The sequence below is a fragment of the Chiroxiphia lanceolata genome, chromosome 1 (genome assembly GCF_009829145.1).
Source record: "Chiroxiphia lanceolata isolate bChiLan1 chromosome 1, bChiLan1.pri, whole genome shotgun sequence".
NCBI lineage: Eukaryota > Metazoa > Chordata > Aves > Passeriformes > Pipridae > Chiroxiphia > Chiroxiphia lanceolata.
This window is the reverse complement of record NC_045637.1, coordinates 139,441,112-139,464,835: the sequence shown is the minus strand read 5'-3', so window position 1 is coordinate 139,464,835 and position 23,724 is coordinate 139,441,112. Positions and strand designations below refer to the sequence as shown.

General features: G+C 42.6%; 1 protein-coding gene across 1 annotated transcript; it reads right to left on the bottom strand.

Moving 5' to 3' along the window:
- Positions 1-9,883: 9,883 nt before the first annotated feature.
- LOC116799802 (phthioceranic/hydroxyphthioceranic acid synthase-like) lies at positions 9,884-23,242 on the bottom strand. The gene is made up of 7 exons (XM_032713185.1): positions 23,130-23,242; positions 21,450-21,518; positions 20,568-20,721; positions 19,510-19,670; positions 16,388-16,591; positions 16,103-16,284; positions 9,884-15,840 (listed from the first exon to the last, which is right to left on the bottom strand). Exons 2-7 carry the CDS (start codon positions 21,508-21,510, stop codon positions 10,285-10,287), a joined length of 6,318 nt encoding a protein of 2,105 aa, XP_032569076.1. The 5' UTR covers positions 21,511-21,518; positions 23,130-23,242; the 3' UTR covers positions 9,884-10,284.
- Between the last annotated feature and the right edge of the window lie 482 nt (positions 23,243-23,724).

Genomic DNA, 23,724 nt, shown 5'->3' with positions numbered 1-23,724 from the left:
AAAGAAAAAACAAAACAAACAAACAAACAAAAAAAAAACCAAACAAAACCCCAAACAAACCAAACCCTTCCCTCAGAATAAAACTTTATGCTAGGGGAACTCAGGGTCCTTATAATTCCTTCACAGCTATTATAGTATTCTTGCTTATATTGGTGTGCTATCATCCATTTACTCCTGTCATCACTAACCAGGATCTCAACCATTAAATTAGAGTACACTTTAAAAAATCACTATAAATATGTGTTTTACATTAACTAAGCACTTTACGCATTGCCTGAGCAAGAACTTCACAATGGGATCTGCTCAAGGTTTTATACCACCCTTGGCAAGCAAAAAATTGCTGATCTTCTAACCAGCCATAGCTAGGTTTCCCAGAGCCCTATTGTTTCCCAAAAACCACCCTCAGTATCACAGGTGCCTGTGATACAGCCCTTGAAACGGGCTGTATCACAGCTTTCAGTGGTGCAGAATCATGGAATCATTCAGACTGGGAAAGATCATCAAGTCCAACGTAAACCTGACAGGTCCCCTGAGCGGCAGGAAAACGTGCTCACACCACCATCTGCACTGATTATTATCCTCAGCTTGGTGATGAACATCTTCCTGTGTGCTCGCCCTTCTGCCGCAGCACCTCTAGGCCGGCGCTGTTTCGGAGGGATCGGAGGTGGAAATTCCCAGGAACCGAACGCATCCCGCGCCTCGGCGGCGGGCGGGGTCCCCCTGCTGTTCGCTGCCGGTACTGCAGCGCTCCCGGGGCCCGGGCGGGAGCGCTGCGGTCGCCCCGGGCAGGCGTGCGCGGCTCCAAGGGATGTTATCGGAAAGAGCCTTCCTCCTTTGGAATAGACGAACTTCGCTGTTAAAGGACGTTAGATACAGGATAGTTACATACAACATTTTCATGTCCAGCAGAAGGGCGACGAAGCTGCTGAAGGGTCTGGAACACAAGTCTGGTGAGGAGCGACCGAGGGAGTTGGGGTGTTTAGCCTGGAAAAAAGGAGGCTCAGCAGGGACCTTATCAGGCAAATGAGAATGGGAACTACAGCTTCCTCCTAAAAATCTCAGCCCAGGAAATGAAGCGAAACCTAGCTGGACAAATCCTTTTGCTTTCACATGTATTTCTTCATTCTTCTCTCCATCTCAGCTCTGCCTCTTGATTTTCAATTCAAAGATGTGATGGTGGCAAGGTTTGAGGTGCCACTATCACCAATCTGTGGGTGGCAATGGCACCTTTATCAAGTGAATTAGGAAGTCAGGGTGATGGAGATGTCTGAAGCAGAGGGAAGTTCCTATTTTCAGAATTTCAGACTTTTGGATGACACTGATAATTCATTTTCAGCAGCCTGAAAATTGCAGGTTTATAATGAAAAAGCACCTTAGACTTTCTGGCTTGTAAATTTTGTGACTAGTATAATCCCAAGAGGTTACTATGCAATTTAGCTAACTGGAGAATGATAGGGAAAGTTGAGAAAGAAAAAACCTCCTGTTTTGAGAGGAGGCATGAATGATAAAGTGAGAGCCAAGACTTATGAGAAGAGGAGCTGAAGAAGATTGTCTACAGCAGAAAAAGGACATGAAGGTAATCTGAGAAAAAACTACCCTCTAATGTCATCTTCCATAAAAACATGTTTTAAAATGAAAATAAATACCTGACTTTCATCTAGCACTTCCAACTATGTGCTGCCAAACAACAGATAACCAGTTTCTTCTGTAAGAGGGACTGAAATAACTTTTCCTCAAATAGCTAAAAGGAAGCCCCAAAAAAATTGTCATTGATAATTTCTTAATGTTTAATCACTTTAAGATTATCTGTAGTCATTATTTCACTCAGCTTCCTGTTAATTCCTCTTGGAAGGGACAGTGTTGTTTGGGTTTGAGAGTCTTTCTTTACTATAACCACCAAGGTGACTTTTCCTTCAAGTCAGATAATTTGAGTTTAATTCAAAATTTAGCAAACAGCAAAGGAGGTAGAATGATACATGAAGAGAAATGGGAATGGACAGTTCTCTGCTTTGCTAAATTATAGAACATTTAAAAGATGGCACATGTTTTTCTGTAAGTATTATAACTCTGCTTTTGAAGACATCAGCCAAAGAAACCTTCATATTAATCATGACAACAAATTATTTATATTTTCCTGGGGTTAAAGTGAAGGGCCCTCTTTCCATGTTACTATCTTCCCTGCCCCTTCATTGTATATTACTGCTAATTATTCTTATCAGTGCACAGGCTTGAGAGTGATTCACCCATCAGAGACGAATAGACAGCTTATTCCCTTGCTTCTTTTCTACCATCTACACCTGAAAATGGCTTGCATTTCCATGTGCATGCATAATGGCAATTTATAAGGGCTGAATTTGTAAGTACAAATCACATATCTGTTCACATGGTGTTCCAGGAACGAACCTGGGAATATCTGCTAATGTAAATGCCTATGTGAAGAGTATGTTGATTTTTAAATCTGGCCAGAGAAGCTGGCTCCTCAGCCTTCTCTCTCTTTCCTTTGGAGACCAGCAAGAAAATCTGCTCTTAGTAGATTATTAAATATTAGTTGCTGCATTTTTCCAGAATTTTTTCTATCTTTAGACTAAGAGTTGGATTGTCTTTGTTTCCGTGTAGAAGAATGACAAGTCAATGGGCTGAGAAAAAACAGCTCTCCGCGTACAGAAGTAAGTAGCAGAGAGAGAAGAATACCTTCCTTCATGTGTCCTTACAGGCACTTTGTAAGCATCACCAATTTGACTTTTATAATTATTTTCTGACGAAAATAATAGCAGGAATCCAGGCATTGCCATGACTGCTGCCCTGATCCCAGGAAAAAACCCTGCAGATTTGGGCCAAGTTCTGTGGTGGGATTTGTGCTTGAAGTTATACAAGCCATTTTCTATTTTAATCACAAGCCATGGCGAGCTGTTTATGGATTCTGTTGTCCAACTGTGCTGCTGCCTTGAAGTGCTTCGCTGTGATTGCTGACAAGAAATATATTGAAAAATCCTCAGATTATCAGTTCACAGGAGCATTTCCTCATCACACACACTGGTACTGAATTGACTACATCTGGTCTAATTTACACTTCCAGCAATTCTGGTACAAAGCTACGTGAGGGCAAAATTAAGAGGCTTGACTTAATTTAAGGAGATTTATTTTTTTAAGTAACTTTAATTAATTCAAGATAGGAAATTCTTACTCATAAGTGAATGTTCGCACATAAACTTACACTGAAGTATGTGCAGCTGTGAAGCAAAACAGATCCAGTTACTCTTGGAAAATAGCTAAAGACAGCGTCAGAAGCCCACTTCTTGCTTCTTTGCTAGCAATCCCCATGCACCTTCCTTTCCTACTGGGGGAGCATACTGTGGGGACTTCAGGCCCCATGGCACAGACTGGGAGGAGACATTTGAAGACAGTGAAGCTGAGCTGTTTCTCCAGCTGCTGGTCTCAGCATCCCCCTAGACCCAGCTGAACCTCTCTGTGTTGGCCCTGGGGCTGCCACAGGCACCAGCTCTGTGGGGCCATCAAATCACAGTGTGGCTCCAACGGTGCCAGTTTGCACTGTCTCAGCTGCCACCTGGAGCTGATGGAAGTTCCTGCACCAAATCAGCTGGAATGCCTTTGGGAAACATTTCTTGAGAGACACTGTCCTGCCAGTAGGCTGGATTATCTGAGAAATGTCTCCTTAGTTGGCAGGAAAGTGCATATATTTCATCAGCTTAGTGCAATCAGAATCTGTCAGCTTTGAGAGATCTGCTCTGTAAACAAATGACTTAGGCACCAGGAATTAAGCAGGAGAAAGCCGGAAGTCACTGTCCCAAAGCATTCATTCTTCTCACTGTAAATCTCACAAAGAATTAAGTGTTCCTGTATGGGAGAGATGGATATGTGCGTGTATTTCTAACGTTGCTCTTGCTGCTTGACTTTGCATGCAAAGTAACTCAACAGGATGCTGAAAGATGGATCAACTGAAAGTTTTGCAAGGATGTATCTCCTTGTCTCTTGCCCTTTGGCATGTAGAAGCACAGACAGACACTAAGTGAGGCTGAATGAAGCAAGGCATAAGTGCTTTTGCCAATACAAATGTACATCTCTAAGTCAGTTCTGGCTTAGGGCCCCAAGTCACTTTGGCATGACTGAAAACATTACTCAAAGATTTACCACTGTGTTTGGAAAGCTGAGCGTTGTAGCTTTTGAGCGGTATTGGCACAGTGCTTAATAACAGCAGAACCCTTAGCCATGACATGGTCCCTTAACAATATGGTAGGATTAGGACTGACAATAACAAGAAGCAGAAAGAATACTCAGCCCAGAGGCTTATGTGCTGAAAATTTTAAGTAGCAATTGGTTACAAGTGTTGCTTACAAAGTCATTGCAAAGCCTGGAGGACAAGGAAAAAATGGATATTTCCTCCCTGTGTTGGACCCAGCAGCCTCTAGCAGACAGTGGCATGTTCATTCCTGAATGACCTGATGTGGAAAGTCCTCTGATTTCAGTTTAAGTTGGTGGTGATTTAGGTCCTTTCCTTTAAAGCAGAAGCATCAAAGCCACTTACTGCACATTTAAGGTCATGATTCACTCCTCTTTCTATCTGAAACTAGACTTCCATCCTCACCATAGTAATTTCCAGGTATTTCCACATCCATCAGAAAGTAGGATATTTAGAAGTTTTCCATGCATGTCTCCTGTTTTGCTTTTGTGAGCCAACTGCAGGGAAAAGAACCAGCATTCTCCCTTTTTCTCATGTAATGCCAAAGAGAGTGTTTTGCTCTGCTTTTTAGAAAAAGAAGAAATTTTAAAAATTTCACCTTGTCATTGGGGAAAGAAGACATGTCATCTCCCACTTTATCCTTTTTTTTTTTTTTCAGTACAGTGAAAAAATAATTATTTCAGTTGCTTTTGCTCATTGTGCAATAAGTACATTTGCTACTTCTTTGACACACCAGGATGAACATCTGGTTTTGGTGCTCATCAGTCAGCCAAGTCATGAAGCTTTGAATATTTTGCCAAACCATTTACCCAGACCTGAATTTATAACTAATATCAGGAAAATCACTAGGGGAAAATGTAAGCATGTACAGACTGTGAAACAGCCAAGGTCAATTCTTAAATTATACTTTTTACTGTGTTAATTTTATCAATGTGGTTCACAGACAGCTGCCTCCAGTTCATAGCAGAATATTCATATCAATGAGCAGCTTTAAAAATATGCAACCCAAATAGTTTCATAATGAATGTATATTAGTGAAATAATTTTGCGAAATTGAATGGATTTTGGAACTGAGTCATCAACAAGTGATAAATATGAAACAAACCAAGTTGCCTCAGAGTTTTAAGAAACCAAACATAGAGCTTCAAAGCTTGAGAAGAGCCACATAAAGAAAGAACCTAAGTATTCCATGAAAACAAACAGAATTACAGCAAAGAGGGAAGTATCAAGAAGCAGTGCAATGCATCAGGAAAAGATTCTTCTTTACACTAAGTGTAACAAAGTGCTGAAGGGTGCTGTGGAATTGTCATTGCTGGAATCTTTCAAGGATCAGGCTAAACAAGTGTTTGCCAAGAACGGTTTCAGGAAAATACATCCTGCTTTAGACTATCACTTAACATCTTTTCTTTGATTTTGTTCAATATAGCGAACAGAAATAAAAATCCTTGAACAAATCTCCCCTATCTTCGTACACGCTGTCCAGGTTTCACTTAGAGGTTTCATAGTTGTAAGCCTCTGTCAGGCTCCAATTTTGTTTTTGCTTCCCTGGTTTTGACATTTCCGATCCCAGCCAGCATTTCAGTATTTACTTTTCATCTGGCTTGTGTGCTCATGACTGTTAGTGCAAACTTGGGCCATCAGATAAAGCACTGCCAAGGCTTCAGCAGCAAATAAACATGGGAATTAAAAACAGAAAATGAGCCTTATGGAAAGAAAAAAGGGAAAAAAGGAAACTGAGCAGGCTGCTGACAGCTGAAATGTTTTCAGGAACTGTGTTTCCCAGAGACACCACTCAATCGTCCTCCCGCCCACCTGACGGGCTCCCAGACCGATGCCAGTGCAAGGAAGAAGTGCAGAACCATCGGATTGCGGCAGGAGCCAAGCGGGAAACACGGCAACAGTGGTTCACCCAACCTGGTTTCTGTGGGAAGGGAAGGGAAGGGAAGGGAAGGGAAGGGAAGGGAAGGGAAGGGAAGGGAAGGGAAGGGAAGGGAAGGGAAGGGAAGGGAAGGGAAGGGAAGGGAAGGGAAGGGAAGGGAAGGGAAGGGAAGGGAAGGGAAGGGAAGGGAAGGGAAGGGAAGGGAAGGGAAGGGAAGGGAAGGGAAGGGAAGGGAAGGGAAGGGAAGGGAAGGGAAGGGAAGGGAAGGGAAGGGAAGGGAAGGGAAGCATAAAGGCATAAGCGAAGCATAAAAGCATTGTTAAGTGTTCAACAAATGTTATGATACTGCTCAGATGTCCTGCACCTTTTTTTTCCCTTTAACTGACATACATAGTGATGTAATTTAAGTTGAGAAAAATGCCAGGTTTTATTTAGCTTTTGTATTCTTGTCGCTGCAGCCTCTGCCTTTGAAGTCCAGAACTAGCAATGAAAGAGCCTTTGACAATTCCAGATTCAGAACTTCTCAGCAGCAGATATGTCCAGACAGGCCACGAGTTTCTTGTGATCACATGGGTATTGTGGAACGGGCCCTGGGACACTCAGATAAACGGTTCAGGAAAAGAGCAAATGATGCACAGTGGGGCTACCAGTCTGGATTACATCCCAGGGCAAACACACTTCTTATGTCCAGTGCTAGTGAGCAAGGAGTATCCCTTATTTTCTGCAAAGTATCTATTCCATATCATGTAATTTTGAAGACATGTTTACTCTCAGTTTTTCTCCTATTTCTGTGCTATTGCTTGCCTAAAACCAACACAACCTTAGGGTTTTTTTGCATTGTTCAGTGACCTCCTCTGCAGAAGCAGCAATCCCAGGTTGTCATGAATCCACTTCTCTTTCTTTAAATTCAGGGGTTTTTCCCATGGTTTCTAGTAGTGGATTCAAACTGTAGAACCCAACTGAGACAAAAGATGAAGACAGATATTTCTTCTGCTGAGTGCTAAAAGCAACTATTTCTGAAAAGCACCAGAAAACTTGACATTTCTATGGGTAGGTAACTTGGCAAGTGTTGATGTGTGCTGCAAATGATGCGAATGAGAGATTACTGGCCTCAAAGACTTTCTACAGTACAGCTTTTCAAATTGATTTCATGGGTTTTTCTGGGATACAGTTTCTTTTTTCTTCTTTTTTTTTTTTTTTTTTGCACTGAGGATGTCACCTTTTACTAAATCCAGCCATGAAAATGACACAAGAACAAGTCAGCCTCTTTCTTCCAGATCCACGTGCTGTTGTCAAAATTGTCAAAATTAACACTGCAGCTGAAAAGCAAGCAGCCTGTCTGCTCTGTGAGGTGTGTCAGCTATTCTCATCTCTGCTAGGATTTAAGTAATTTGTCTATAATTGGTTTATTTAATAACCAGAATTGAATATATGAAATCCCTTTCATGCTTGCACTGTGGGGACAGACAGACATGAAGAGCTGCGCAAACACTTTACTGCACTTGCAGAGTGGGGAACCTAAATGGCAGCAAATATTTGCTATCTTTCATCTGAATACTATATAAACAGGGAATATTTTCATTTTAATCCTGGATTAAGCCTCGTTCCAGGCTTAAATCCTGACTACATTGTCCATCCACATCACCGGCAGTGCCAGGCCCAGTGATCTTGGAGGGGCTCCAGTTTCTGCTGAGTAAGGTGTATTTATATTCTGATTCCAGCTGTTTTTAAGACAATCTTCTGAGCTCAGAATTCATATGGTCTGTCCTGATAGATATTGTCCACTGACACTATGAACAGGATATGGATTTTCAGGAGAGCAGTCATGAGTTTTAAGTCTATCTAAAGGTCTCCTGCAGCTCAAACTCTATAAATTTCCCAAAAAGTCCTTAGAAGTTTCCCTCTACTTTGGACAAAGGAGATGCAAAAAAGATATGTATTTTTTTTATTAAATCAACTCCAAATCACTTCCAAAACAACCATAAGCTCTTCCCTAGTATAAACAAATATTTTACAATTCATCTAGTGTACTATTCTTGCTCTGTTTCTTTCCTCTTGAGAATCCCAGTGATGTTAATGGTGAGTCTCTAGTAAAATGTTATTTATCTATAATTTGGTGAGAAGATTTGGATGTATCTCTCTTTTATTGAGAAGGTTTAGCATTAAATTAATCTTACACCCTAGGATTTAATAGTATGTTATAGGTTATAAATCTAAGAGAGGAATTTTTCTTTCCCTGCTTCCCTGTAAGAGAAACAGAGTTTGAGGGGGGAGGGAGGAAGGGAATCAATTAGCCTTACAAAAGAAATGGCTGGCCAGACTGCATTCCATGCTAATGGCCCATTTGAAGGCTGGAGTGAGGGGGGGAAGGTTTTGGAGATTTTTTGAGAACTGGCTGCCCAGACAGAGGACAGGTCAGACCGCGGAGTTCTCTCGCTGGGACGGAGACAGGGACTGTATCCGGGTATTTCTGGAGGAAAAGCCTGGGAGCCAGTTTCTCTGATTCTTTCATCCTGGTGAGGCCTGACCACTGGCCCTGTGCCGCCACTGCCTCGTGGCTCCCGCCGGGACCTACTGATTGTTTTTCTTCTTTTCATCGGAGAGGCCTGTGCTTGCTGGGAGAGGAGGGGAGAGCCTTGGAACACTGTCATTTGGGAACAGTGAGTCCCGTAGGGGTGAGCTGCTTTTCCTTCTGCCTTTCTCCCATTGGGGGGAAGAGTCTCTGTTTTTTTTCCTTTCGGCTTCTCCCGCGATTCGAGACCCCTCTCCCCGCATGGTGACCGCCAGAGCCCAACAGCGCCCTCTGCAGGCCACGATTAGGACTGCGCTAAAGGACAGAGAAGTATTCATTCAGAATTTTTGTTTGTTTGTTTTTTTTCTAGGACTACTGTCTAGGTTTTTTTGTGTGTTCTGTTACCGTTTTTGCCAACATACATATATCTTTTAATAAAGGGTTGTTATTTCTTCTGTTTTTTCCACACTTCCTCGATTAAAGTCCCTTAATTTTGAATTTACAATTGCTGAGAGAGAGGAGTTTGGTCTATCTCATAACTCATCCTCTTTAGCAAACATTCCAGTCCCCTCAGACTGAGACATAGTACTAAGTAAAGATTAATTAAAAATGCTGCTTCCTACTTGATCAAAGACATTTATAACTTTTGTGTAATACAAAGTACTTTCCTCACTGTAGACTTATCTAGAAACACTTGGTCTGAACTGAAGAAACTAACTGAAGAGGGACCATGTTTGAAGCAGTAGATAAGACTGTCATCTCCTAATGAATTTCAGGTACATAAAGTCACAGTTCATGACTGCATGCATGAAAACTGTATTCTGTATTTGACTTCAATGCATAGTATTTGCTGCTAAGTTTGCAATAGAAGATGCTTTCTTACAAATATGAAAATTATTTATTATAGTAAGATTTAAAACTGAATACAATGCTCTGATTTTTAATCATAATGCATTTTAAAGTATGCTGGAATTTCTAGAATTGGGTCAATATTGCATAAGTATCATGAAATTTGTCTGCCTGTGGGCTCTGTGTGAGGTAGGTCTCACTGGAAGAAAATAAGGGCACGTGTTAGGATTAGGAAAATTTAAAGTAGGGGAGTGGATGGGGACAAAAAAATAAGATGATACACTTTAGGTTTTGCTTTTTAAACTCTTTTACTATTCTTGTTCCTTTTTACTTTCATAAAAATGGTTAATTAATAAATAAAAACAGTTGCTTTACTGCATGTTTTGCACCTGGTAAATTTTTAATATTTTTACAAACATAAGGGAAAAAATCAAGCTTTATTTTTTGAGAAGAAATCTTGAAATTCCCAATATCTAAAAGACTTTCAAAAAGATACCACTATCGACACACAATTCACAATGAAATTAATTTGATAATCAAATTAATTTGAAAATATTTTTAAAAAGGAAAAATACAAAAAGGCTATAATAATTACAAAAATAGTCATGCTGCTTTACATGTATATTCACAATTTAGAGGTGCAAACGCTAACAAGTCAAACTATTGACTGAGATTAATAAACGCTAATGCAATGACAGAAGAACCTGGTGTGGGGTCTTCCGGGTCACTGCTGAAGAATACATTCAGCATCACCAGATGTTCTACCCCATCTGCAATGACATCTTCTGAGATGCTACAAAGGTCTGGGTATCTTCAAAGTTACACAATTCCTGGAGGAGAAGATTCCTACAGCCGGCTCTCATTTTCTGCACTTTCGACCGTACCGTTCTTCTTCTCAACTACTCCATTTGCATTGCTTGTTTCTTCCAAAACTACCACTAAACTTGACAGAGTTGTGTGAGGATCAAGCAGTTTCAGAAGAGGTATGTCCACCTTTCTCTCTTGAAACACACGGTTCTGAATTGTCATAGCTAACATAGAGTCTATGCCCAAAGATGAAAGTGGTGTATTCATGGTTAGTTCCTCGGGGTTCAATCCAGTGAGGTCACTCACCAGGGAGGTGATGTAGTCTTCCGATTTGAGAAAGGCAGTATCTGGGACTTGAGTTTCCTCAGGAGTTTCAAGCTTGTTACTGAAATGTTCTGACATAAGTGATATGAAGCGAGTTTTGAGTGAACTTATCTGAGTAAAAACATGATGATATAAAGTTTGAAAGTTCAATTTGACAACAGCTTGCTGTGGGTTATTTGTAAGTAAGCTTTTCCTGAGATACTCATGAATTTCATGCACTTGCAGAATGTCTATGCCCTTGGATCTCAGAATGCTCTGGATGTGGTTTTGATTGAGCAGAATGCCAAGGTTCAAAGCACCCCAGTTAATGGATTGGCCTGAAAGCCCACGGTTCCTCCTGTAGAGGCAGAAGAGATCCAGGAAAGAGTTGGCAGCTGCATAGTTTGTCTGGGTGGCATTGCCCAGAAAGGAAGCAACAGAGGAGTAGCACACAAAGTAGTCAAGCTCCTGGCCTCTGGTAGCCCAGTGAAGATTTAGAGTCCCTGCTACTTTTGGGCTCAGCACTTTCTGAAAGTCAGCCAAGGTCAGAACTTCAAGGTGGCCATCGTGTAAAGCAACGGCACCTTGAAATACACCTTTGATCGGACTCCCCACAAAGGTGTTTGCAATGGACTTGAAAGCTTTCTCAACATCACCGGTCAAAGTCACATCACACTGCACAAACACTACTTTGCTCCCTTTGTACTGCTGCTGCAAAGCCTTCATCTCTTCTTGCTTCTCATTGCTCAGAATTCTCCTGGAGAGTATTGCAATACACCCTCCTCCGTTCTCGGCTATGAATTTCACCGTTTCAAAGCCGAGTCCAGTGAGCCCTCCCACTACTACATAAACAGCATTCTGCTTAAACAGCTGCTTCTGGGGTTCGTACAACGGTATGTCTGATAGCATGCTGATGTCCTTCTGCCTTCTCAGTACAGCAAGGGGGACAGAAGTGCACGTGAAATAGGACATCACAGAGTTTAGCCTTTCAAAGTTCTCCGTCTGCTGAAAAACAGAACCTGAGAGACGTCTAAACCGTTTCATATCCATGGAACTGACCCAGACATGTACAGTCTTCTGCAATTCCTTTAGAGGTGCTTTCTGGAAAACGCTGGCAAGGGTAAGGATGTGGAAGCTGATATTTTCATGACCAATTTCAATGACATTCTGGATACATTCAGACTGTCGATTGCCACACACAATCACCACATCCTTAAGAAAGTACATGTGGGCCAGATCCTCCCAAGACAGTCTGTTGACAGGAGGAAGAACAACAAGAGCATTGCATGACTTTATATACTGGAACTTATCAGGAGTGGGCCTCGCAAGGACTGTTCTCCAACCCATCTCTTCTGCTGCTGCACAAAGAACATGGCACAAAACTGATAATGGCTCTGTAGTAATAATCCCCAATGTTCTGCCATGTTTCCCCTTGGGTAATCTCTGAGTGAAGATTTCCCAGGCAATGATGAAGTAGGACACACAAGGGACATTCTGGAAGAATGGGAATTTCTTTACATTGAAACAAACTATTCCTGGAATCCGAACCCTGGATGATGCAGCAGTGGGATAACATGAAACCACGTGATCTCCCACTTTCACTTTTTTCACATCAGTTCCTGTTGCTGTTACTGTGCCACTGAAATCAAGAGCTAAAAGTCTGTGTTTGTCTCCTGCTTGTGAGTTCCAATACAGTGTATTACCAAAGTTGCAACTAGAAACACTAATGGGAAAATAATCTTCTGAGTGGACACAAATTTTATCCACTTGAATTTCAACACTCTGTTTGTCGAGCTGAGTAGCAGTGCTGGTGGATAGTTCACCAGACAAGTCTTTCGCTGTGTACGGATCAGACGTGTACAAAGTGAACGTTTGTGACTTCTGGAGAGATCTTACATGTTGGATGTAATCTGCATCTACAAAAGGTGTGTGTCTGATTTCAGACACATAAATTCTTCCTTGGCTGATGCAAACTTCTGGATAATCCCCACCTCTGCATTTGACAAGAACATCTGCTAGCACTGAGATGTCCAGGGAACTGCAAGAGCTGAGGTCAATCAACTGAAATGTGATTTCTGGAACTTCAACAACACAACTTCTGGTCATGCCATACAGTACAAACCCACAGTTAACCTGGTCTACGTATCTTTCTCTTGTTCTGTAGGTGATCACTCTGACTGAACAGCGGGACGTTTTCTCTCTTAATGCCACCACTACTTGGCGATAGGCTTCACAACACTTTGCCAACTGATCTACCACTTTGCTTGGGAAATCTTCACTTAATTTTTGAATTCCCCATAGGAAGAGAATTTCATCATAATCCTCAACCTCTGCTCTCATTTTATTCATTGTGTGGCCTTCCAAGAGGGCTTCCCAATCTTCATACATAACGTATCTTGAAGCAGGATGCAAGTACTTTTTGAGCTGCTCAGCTATCCCAAATTTGTCTGCAAACACTAGGACTCTGGGCTTAACCCCCAGATGTCCAATTGTCTGTGAAAGAGAGACTTCCTTCCATTTGTTTTCAAACAGGAACTCGTTGTCTCTGGAAGACACTTCTTTTATGAAAGTGATGGCAACGCGCTTGAGCTCAGCCAAAACAGAGCCATGTTTGTCCAAAAAGCATCCACAGACCTCTAGGCAGTTCCCAGTGGACTTGCTTGTTCTCATATATATCATCATTTCTTCCTCCAGCGGCCGGAGCACCACCAGGCTGCCTATCCCTGAAGGAAAACCTGCTCTGGACTGGAATGTCCTTGAGGTCAAGACAGCAGTCATCTGCAGAAAACAGTCAAGCAGCACTGGGTGGATACAGTAGCTGTACATCTCTCTGACGGTCTCCTTGTTCACCTTTAGGCTTGTTATAGCTTCCTTTAGTTCCTGGCAATAATGCACATCATTGAGCTGCCTGAATATGGAGCCATACTGAAAGCCAACCTGAGACAGTGCTTCATAAACCTCCTCTCTGCTAATCACTGATCTGCACCTTTGATAGATGTCTTGGAAGGAGATGGTGCTTTCTTCCACCACAGCTTCAGGCCCCTTTGCCACTTGACCGGCAGCATAAACTGCATTGGAGGAAGAGAGAATCTCAAAGGCTGTCACATCTTTTTGCAGATTCAGCTTGATACTTAACACTTGGGAACTCTGAGTGAGAACACAGGGTGCAGAAAAAACAATACTCAGCTGGCAAGTACTCAGAGGTACTTTAGGCCTTGAGCTGCTCGTCACAGAGGCCAGACCAAGCTCTGCATAAAAAGCACCGGGGACTAAGGCCACCCCATTGTTCTTGTGCTCGTATAGGTACGGTGTTGCGTCCTGAGACAGCAGGCAGCCAAACTCCATGTTGTCACTGTTTATGCCATAAATCAAAGGATGACTGGCACTGACACCTCTTTGGTTTGCTTGTTGACGGAAATCCAGATAAGCCATGAGTTTTTGGCGATCAAATTGATAGCGTGGAATGGCCACTGGGACACTTTGATACCCATTATAGAAGTGCTGCCACTTGGGATTATATCCCAGTTCAAACAGATTTCCTACCAGGGTGAGGAGCGTCTGATATTCTGCATCAGTTTCCAAAGAGGAGAACACCTTTGTGCCTTTTCCTAGAGTTTCCTTTATGCTTCGCTGCAATGCTCGGTGAGGACTTATTTCCACAAACACCACGTTTTCCCTGTCTCTAGCTGCACTTTGGATGGCTTGACTGAAAGCAACAGGCTCACGAGTATGCCGGGCCCAGAATTTGCCACGAGCAAAGTCATTTTCAGATGCAGCCACCCCCGTCAGCGTTGAAATCACTTCAATTTCCCCCTTCTGCTTTCCTAAAGGCTCTATCTTCTCCTCCAGCTCCTCAAGTATCATATCCATGCTGGGGCTGTGGTACGCAGCTGGGACATTTAAAACGTGAAGGAAGATGTTTCTCTGTCTGAAAGCTTGAGCTAACTCTCTCTGGACAGTTTCCACTGAGTCTACATTCCCAGACAAGGTGCAGGAAACTGGGCTGTTGAAAGCAGCAATGCAGACCTTTCCCGAGTAGGGATGCAGACGTTCAGCAATCTCTTGAACGGGGATGTTTCCAACCACCAACATTCTGCCACTGGCAGTCTTTGCCTGCAGCCTGCTCCGGTGATAAATCACTTGGACTGCATCTGCCAGGGAAAGGTACCCGGCAATATGCGCAGCAGCAACTTCCCCCACCGAGTGGCCAACAACAGCAACAGGCTCAATGCCCCAGTACTTCAGGAGGGAAGCTACGGCAACCTGCAGGGTAAAAAGCAAGGGCTGGGAGAGCTCTGGATTCAACAAATCCTGTGGGCTATGATCCCTTGCTGGCAGGACGCTGACGGCAGTGTGTTGCCGGAAAAGGTCTTCTATTTCCTTACACTTGTCTCTGAACACTGGCTCTGAGCTCAGCAGAGCCTCGCTGAACTCCTTCAGCGTTACGCCGTTGCCACAGAACACGAACACCAGCTGTGGTTCCACCTTGGACATGGCAGGTTCAGTGCTGGCTGACTTAAGCTCTTGCTGCAAGTGTTGGAGGGAATTTGTGACAAACGCTTTCCGGTACCTGTAGTTGGCATGGCTTCTTCTACAGGCAGAGGTATAGGCCAGGCTTGGGAGAGTCACAGTGTTTCTTGTGCTCAGCTGCTCAGCCGTGTCAGCCATTGTCATCTGAAGGGACTTACTTGATGCTGCTGACAGCAGAAATAATTCAAGGGGCCTCTTAAAGGCAGGAAGAGGCTCTGGCTGCTTGACCTGCCTCACTACAATGTGAGCATTGGTTCCTCCAAACCCAAAGCAGTTGATGCCAGCTACTCTTCCATACTCACTGGATTCTTCCCAGGGCTCTACAGCTGTGGCAACAGCAAATTCTAATTTCTCTGTATCGATGCTGCTCATCTCCTTTGAGTAATGCAAGGATGGAACAATCTTTCCATGATGCATCATCAGAAGCACTTTGATTAACCCGGCTGCTCCAGCAGCTGATTCGGTGTGCCCAATATTTCCTTTCACTGAACCAATTTTCAGAAGGGAAGCTCGGGAAGACCTGTTTTTACCAATGACACTACCTAAGCTTTCAGCCTCAATAGGATCTCCAGCAGCAGTTCCTGTACCGTGCGCTTCAATGTACTGCACAACTGAGGGATCGACACGACTTCCGTAAATGCTGCGCAGTAACTTCTCTTGCTCTGTTGGAGACGGTCTTGTGATCGGAGTCGTGGACCTACCGTTCTGATTTACTGCACTGACGTTTATCACACCCCAGATTTTGCTGTAGTCTTCCTTTGCCTGTTTCATGAAAATTAAATTATTTTTAATTAACTCATGCTCTCTCTCTAGAGGACAGAACAAAACACCACAACAAAGCCAAGAACAGACGGAGTATGATGCTAACTTCTAACTGTGTGATCCCTGTCCCATGGTAGGGGAAGAACATAAATATTTAATGCTTCATTAATCTTAAACATGAATTGGAAAATCTTCTCTGGAAAAGTAATTATTACAGGCAAGCAACCAGTCTTATTTTAGGCTGCTTCACAAGAAAGCTTACCTTTTTCAGTGGTTTGAGGAAAACAACACCGCAACCTTCTCCTCTTCCATAGCCATCTGCTTTTTTGGAGAAAGGTTTGCTTATTCCATCTGGAGAGATCATCTTTGCTTTACTGAGAGATACAAAGGTGCGGGGATCCATTATACAGTTCACCCCACCACAGATTGCTGCCTCACAGTCTCCTGCAGTAAAACAGAAACATACTCATGTTGAGATGGTCCAGGTGATAGACAGAAACAGTAGCAATCCTAATTTCATTGTCCAGCATCTCTTCAGTCCCAGTACCTGATTTAATGGCTCGCAAGGCGTAGTGCAGAGCAAAAAGAAAAGATGAACAGGCAGTGTCAATAGTCAGGGACGGGCCAGTCAGATTAAATGTGAATGACACCCTGTTAGCAGCAATGCTCATGGATGTTCCCGTACCATCATAATGATTTATTGCACTCACTGCTCTGCTTGTTACGATTTCATAGTCTCGATTCATAAGTCCTGTAAAATATAAGATATGTGTCAAGTTAACCCAGACCAGCAACAGGGATGTACAGTTCTAAACCTGATGGTGTGTTTTGCTTTTCAGTTTTAATAGTAAACCATGTGGCATCAGTGCTCCTGTGATGAACCTTTGCTTTAACACAACTCAAAGGCAAAATTCCCAGCAATTTCCCTGGGATCCACCTTACACAAACATACCTAACACTTGATATTCCTACCTGTCTAGTACATGACAGGCCTTTCTTGATGCCTTAGCTCACTGTGTGATGCAGCTAAGCTCTCTGTAGCCTGCTTAGGCCCCTGTATCTCAGTTGGAGAGCGTTTGTTTTGGTTTAGCTACGGGAATATATATCAACAAGTTACAAAGAGGGTAGCTGGTACATAAATGTACAAGACATTAGCTTCAGTTCCTCAGATGTACCAAGTTACAGATCACAGCACAAACTACACCCAGAGCTTGTTTTTTAATTGTGAGGTTTTTTTCACTCTGTGAACCAGTAAGACAGAAATAGAAAAGAAGAATGGGGCCTGTGAGAGCAGTTGTGTCCTCTTTCTGTGTACACATACGCTTGAAGTACCTTGGATCCCCAAATGCATGGGTATGTGTGGAAAATGCAGCACCTCTATTCAGAGAGCAAGGAATAGTATCCTCTGTGGAGAAGGGCATGTCTCAGATTAAAAGGTAAACTAAAGAGTTTGTCCCTATAGGTACATCAGCCTAACTCCCCCAGAAAACTCCTCTTTAAAGACACACAGATTACAGCAGCAATAATGTGCTGTTATTTTAGCATTGTTTTGTAATTGTTTGATCCTTCCACAGGATCATCTCCTCCATAACTTTTCCTGGTACTGAGGTAAGCAGTTGGACAAGTGCACCATGATACCATTCTAATGCCTACAGGAGGATTTCTGTTGGTTTAAAAGGATCTTAACCCCCACAACACCTTAACCAAGATTATACTGGAAAACAGTGTACTGGAAAAAATTGTAGGCCTGTGCAGGAGCCCAGAAGATAAGGGGCCAATGTGTTCATCTCAAACACCGATAGCCAGAGAGCCATGGAGCCAAACAGGGACTGCTGGTAATAACCAAGAACTGTTGAAAGAACAAGATGTGACTGGAGAAGGGGGCCAGAAGGGGGCAGAGGTAGAGCAGCACTTTTCTGGGATAAACATCCTTGTTCTAGTCTGTTGAGACACAGTCCCAGAATCACAAAATCACTGAATCAATTAGGTTGGAAAAGACCTCTGAGATCATCAAGTCCAGCCTATGACCGAATACCACCATGTCAACTAGACCATAGCACTTAAGTGCCATGTCCAGTCTTTCCTTAAATATCTCCAGGGATGGTGACTCCACCACCGCTCTAGCCCATTCCAATATCCAATCACCTTTTTTGTGAAGAATTTCTTCTTAATATCCAACCTAAAGTTCCCCTGGTGCAGCTTAAGACTATGTCCTCTCGTCCTGTCTCTAGTTGCCTGGGAGAAGAGACCAACCCCCACCAGGCTACACCCGCCTTTCAGGTAGTTGTAGAGAGCGATAAGATCACCCCTGAATCTCCTCTTCTGGAGACTAAACAACCCCAGCTCCCTCAGCCTCTCCTCATAGGACATGCCCTTGAGACCCTTCACCAGCTTCATTGCCCGTCTCTGGACCTGCCTCAATGTACTTTGTGAATTGAGGGGCCCAGAACTGGACACAGTACTCAAGGTGTGGCCTCACCAGTGCCAAGTACAGGAGAAGAATCACTTTCCTAGTCCTGCTGGCCACACTACTGCTGATACAGGCCAGGATGCCATTGGCCTTCTTGGTCACCTGGACACAGCTGCTTCATGTTCAGCAACTGTTTACCAGCTCCTCCAGGGCCTTTTCCACTGGGCCACTTTCCAACCACTCTGTCCCCATCAACAAACAAAAGACAGCATCAGCACAGAAGTGGGAATGAACTGTCGACCAAAGGTCAGGGGGGATCAAGACCACCCAAGACTCACAAACCCTCCAACCTATTTCCAGAAAGGTCTGAAAGAACGGACTGCTCGTGACAACTACTTCACATAGAAAGCAAGAAACCTTTCTTCAGGGTGGGGAAACCTGTCTATAAAAAGGTACTCCCACCAAGCCAGGGGGAAACCCCCAGGACTCTGGATGCTGGAACCATGACTGGTGATCTCTTCATCTTTTTTCTTTCTTTCTTTCTTTCTTTCTTTCTTTCTTTTTCTTTCTTTTTCTTTCCTTTTCTTTCTTTTTCTTTTTCTTTTTTTTTCTTTTTTTTTCTTTTTCTTTCTTTTTCTTTCTTTTTCTTTTTCTTTCTTTTTCTTTCTTTTTTCTTTCTTTCTTTCTTTTTCTTTCTTTCTTTCTTTTTTCTCTCTTTCTCTCTCTCTTTCTCTCTTCCCTTCTTTAACTCAACTCTTCCTTTCTCTCTTCCCTTCTTTAATTCATCTCTTCCTTTCTCTCTTCACTTTCACCCTACCCCTTTAACCAAAACCACTGCCATGTGCTTATATAGTAGGTCAGGGACTGACATACCAATTTCCATGCCAGTTTTCTAATAAAACTGTGATTTTTTGCAGACTGGAGCATTTATGAATCTTGGGTGTTCCCTTCCCCTTAAGGGTGGGACATCACAGCCTGGCTTGGGAGTATCATTCTCGGGAAGGGTTGGGGAGGCAGTTGAACTGTTTCCTGCTTCCACTTCAGTACTTGAACACAGGAAGAGGAGCACCTAAAAGAGATACAGGAATTGTATCATCAACTTCTAGAGCCTAGTAATTCTCACCAAAGATAACCAGGAGTACCACAGCACAGTAGCCTTAGATCTCCAGTGCTGGACATATCTGGAAAGTTTATGAAGGAGTGCTCCAGTCTTTGGGAGGTTCAAACACACTTGCTTTGACAGGAAATTTTCATCTTACCAACAAAAACACCTGTTTTGGTGCCACTGACAGCTTCCACAGGGACTCCTGCATCCTCCAGGGCTTTGTATGTGCATTCTATCAGTAACTTCTGCTGAGGATCCATGCGTTCAGCTTCCATGTTATTAATCCCAAACAGGTGGTTGTCAAAGGAATTAAATCTAAAATCCACAGACCAGAAAATGGTACAATATATATTTCCTTCTAGACTCACAGTACACATTTTTCGCAATTTCACAAAAAGCAAAGCAACAACTGTTGTTTAGGCCACAATCCCCATTTATGAAATTTAGGAAAAAATGTGTATAGGCCAAGGATGTTTGATGTCCCACCACAGAAGATGTGTTTTTATCAATGATTATGCATTGCAGAGGTAAGAGCCCACTCCTAGACATTTTTATTTGCATAGTTATTCCACTAGTACCAACAGGACTCCTCAGATTATGAAATGTGCAGAACGAGTCTCCCTCTCCTGTAATGTGGTCTTAGTCAAGGAGTTATAAACAAGTATTGTCTTCTACCTTATTTTAAGCCAATACAGACCCATGCTTTACAGTTTACAACCAATAACTAGAGCATCAGCTCAAGTGTTTCCAAGAGATACCCCTACTTCTCTAACAACAAATTCCAAATACTTTGTGTGTGTGTTTTTCTTTACAAACATCTTCAGAGTAGGCCTATGCTTACAAAAGACCGAGTCCAACCTTAATCTTGTACCCCAAGATCACATTTGTGTGGCCTTCTATCATCCCTGGATTTCAGTGCAGAATTCAATATCTAACATGGGACTAATCACTGAAGGAATTCTGTGCCCTACAATTCAACCCTACCGAGTGTTAATCTCAGGAGCCAACAAGATTTTTTTTGTGCATGTGAACTTCTCATTTCATTAAAGGTCTGCAGCCTGAGCTTTTAAGGTGAATGTAGAATTCAAATAAAAGACAAATCTGTTAACCATAATAATTTGCTATTCTTCACATCAGTCACAGTCTCTGAACAGCTGTACCCATAGTCTAAGTACAACAAAAATCAGTGGCACAGGGCAGTAGCAGACTCACTCATCGAGAAGAGCAGCTCGCGTTGTACATATTTTTCCTGGCTTGTTATCATCTGGATCATACCACTCTTTGGCATTAAATCTCTCAGGGGGGATTTCCACTGTGCAGTTTTTGCCTTCCTCCAGCACTTTCCAGAAATTGTCAATTCCATCTCCTGTTGCACAAAGTTTTCAAAATAGATTAAATTATGGGCTCCCCCTCCCCTTGCAGACTCAGAAACGCACAATCAGCTACAAGGAACTCCCACAGGTAAATCTAGGTTGCTTACATAGAATTGCCAGAGAAAGAACAGATCATTCTTTAGTGAGAGGAAATTGAAAAGCATGACTGGTCCCTTCACTGTTTGTCTAAAAGCAAAGGAACCCCACAAAATCCTTAACCACCTTCTCTCCCCATTTCCCTACTGTCTCACTGCACCCACAGTACATACTGCAACAAAGCAGGAAGTTTTCTTTCAGGAAAACCCAACCTATCCACATTACAGGCACAGCTGGTGATACTGTCCAGCCCTCGATCTGTCCTGTCCCTATGGATGCAGAGTCCTGCACCAATGCACAGGCTCCCAGACAGTGCCCCTGCAGAAACTTCAAATCATCCCAGACCCATCCAGTTCGTTTGTAGGAGTTTTGTGTGCAGCTCAATGCCCCGCCCACTGCCAGCACTGCAGATCCGTCGGTCTGTCTGTCTGTCTGTCTGTCAGCAGACTAATTTGAACCAACTAGTTTCCACCACAGCACAACCTTTTAAAAAGATCCTACAAGTAGCAAAGCAACACATTCTACTAAGGGAGGAACATGTTGTTTTCCTCTATTTCAACACTAATGAATTACTCTGCTTTTCCATGTTCACTCACTGCCGGCTTTGCTTTTACCCCAAACTTACCTCCAGGAAAGTTGCATCCTATTCCAACAATAGCAACTTCGTCTGCAGTCTCAATCTCCATCTTCTGGGCTGCACAATATAGGTGCAGTGTCTGTCAGATCAAACAATTATGCATTTCCCATTACATAAATCTTAGCTTAAAAGGTGAACTTCTCACAAACACATATACCACTTACACTTGTTCAAAGCTTCATTCATCTTGAATGAGCTATTGTTGGTTGTGATGACAATGACACTCCCCACAGGCAACCAGAGCTGTGCTGTATTTTTCTTGCTGCCCGTCCCCTCAGAGAAAAATCCCCGTTTAATTCCCCAAACTCCCTCATTCACAGACACTTCCTTTTTACTGTTTAACCTCTGCTACTCCTGCCGGTTGATCTGCTCTTGAGCCTTTCCTTAGATTAGTTCTGTGTTTCTTCTTCTCTACAGAAGTGGACAGTGCATTGGCCAAGTCAGACTTTCAGCTCTATTGTCTCTATCCTATTCACAAAGCACATCTCCCACACAGACTCTGCAAATTAACACTTTAAACCAGACCATGTAAACAGGCAACCAACGACCAAGCTGCTGAAGGAACAAAAGGTGCATCTTCCACGCTCCAGAAAAGTGCCTGGAAAGCAACACTTCATTCCCTGGATCCCAAGGCTGCCTAGCTTTTGTCTAAAGCAGCTTCATCTGCAGGCACAGGTTGACCCCCATGGACCACGCTGAGAGCCACATGATCTCACTGTTCCTGACAATGCACAGTCTCCAGGTAGCCCCACTACAGCCGTACAAGTAACTGGCTTTCAGCTCATTTGCAGCTCCACAGGGAAAGATTTTTGTTGCAAAACGACTCACAATAATATATGAATTTTTTCAACCAATTAGATGGCAAAAAAAAGAGAATTCTTTGGGATCAAATTAAATACCTCAGTGTAGAATTGACAGATGATTATTTTTCCTTAATTCTGGGAAAGGAACTTGTCAGATAAAAATCAGCTCAACTGAACTAATTAGAACTCACTAGGATGCCCACCTCAGAGGATACAAGTCTTCCTGGAGTTGCTTCAACTCACAAAGAGGAGAAGATGCCTTTTGAAAGGTTTTGGGAGGGATTCTTGGCAGTGGGATAGATTCTCATCTCAGTCATACCACAGAATGTCCCAAAGAGCCCTTCTCAGTCACTGACTGACAGCAATGAAGCAAAGATGAGACTGTTTGACAGCCCCACACATTATTCAGAGTTATCATTTCTTGGAGGTTTGTTTTGAAAGGTAAAACCAAGAATAACTGCTCAGATTCACACTTTGAACAATTTACTTCCTGGATCCATTAACTAAGACTGAAAAAGATAAAAAGACACCTAGCAAGAATAAGGAGATCAGAATCTGGCTCTCTGGAATTAAATTCTATTTTACCAATAATACAAATTCTGAAATGCTATAACAATTGTTTCCTTTTAGTTCTTTCAAAATTGTCTATGATTTCTATGATTCTATTATTTCTTATTTTAATGTAATTGGTAAGCTAAAGCTGCAAAGCCCAACAAAGATGCTTTTATCACAAAGGTACTTTCAAGCATTGTTCCTAAGTTAGCACTCAAATAGCAAATAATAGAAAAATAAGGACTTTCCAATCATAACATAAGACATGTCTTTGGCATCTAAAGAGTTATCCAGTGAGCCATGTAGCTCTTACCTTATAACATCCCAGCAGGGTGGAATAATAGGCTGAGTCTGTGGAAGAAGTTTATATAGGATTCTGTGCGGTTTCTTATCCAAATACACATGCTAAATCATGATGAAAATGCTAACGCCTTTTAAAGAAAGCAAATGCAACTAGTCAGTGACCCTGACTAACGTTCAAAACTACTTCCCTGAAGCAGTAAATTTGTAGGTTATCAGGTTTACACCAGATCAAGAGTAATATCTCTGTCTTATCTAATGTTGTACAGTTAGTGTAACAATTACTTTGAGATACCTTGTCATGAACTATAGAATCACAGAATGGTTTGCAACGGTTTCCGTTGGAAAGAATCTTAAATATCTTTTAACTTTAAACCCCCTGCCATGGGTTAGGCACATTCCACTAGACCAGTTTGCTCAAAGTCCCATGCAGCCTGACCTTGAACACTCCCGGGGATAGGGCATCCACAGCTTCTCTGGGCAACTTGTAAAGAATTTCTTCTTAATACGTAATCTAAACCTACTCTCTTTCTGTTTAAAGCCATTGCCCCTTGTCCTATCACCACATGACCTTTCTTGTAGGCCTCCTTAGATACTGGCAGGCTGCT

What these genes read in the sequence shown, in the direction of transcription:
- LOC116799802 (XM_032713185.1), bottom strand. Translation starts at nt 21,510, where the DNA reads ATGGAGATTGAGACTGCAGACGAAGTTGCTATTGTTGGAATAGGATGC. An exon ending in AGGATGCAACTTTCCTGGAG is followed by an intron (nt 20,722 to 21,449) that starts GTAAGTTTGGGG and finishes TTTGTGCAACAG; the next exon opens with GAGATGGAATTGACAATTTC. An exon ending in CTTGCGAGCCATTAAATCAG is followed by an intron (nt 16,285 to 16,387) that starts GTACTGGGACTG and finishes GTTTTACTGCAG; the next exon opens with GAGACTGTGAGGCAGCAATC.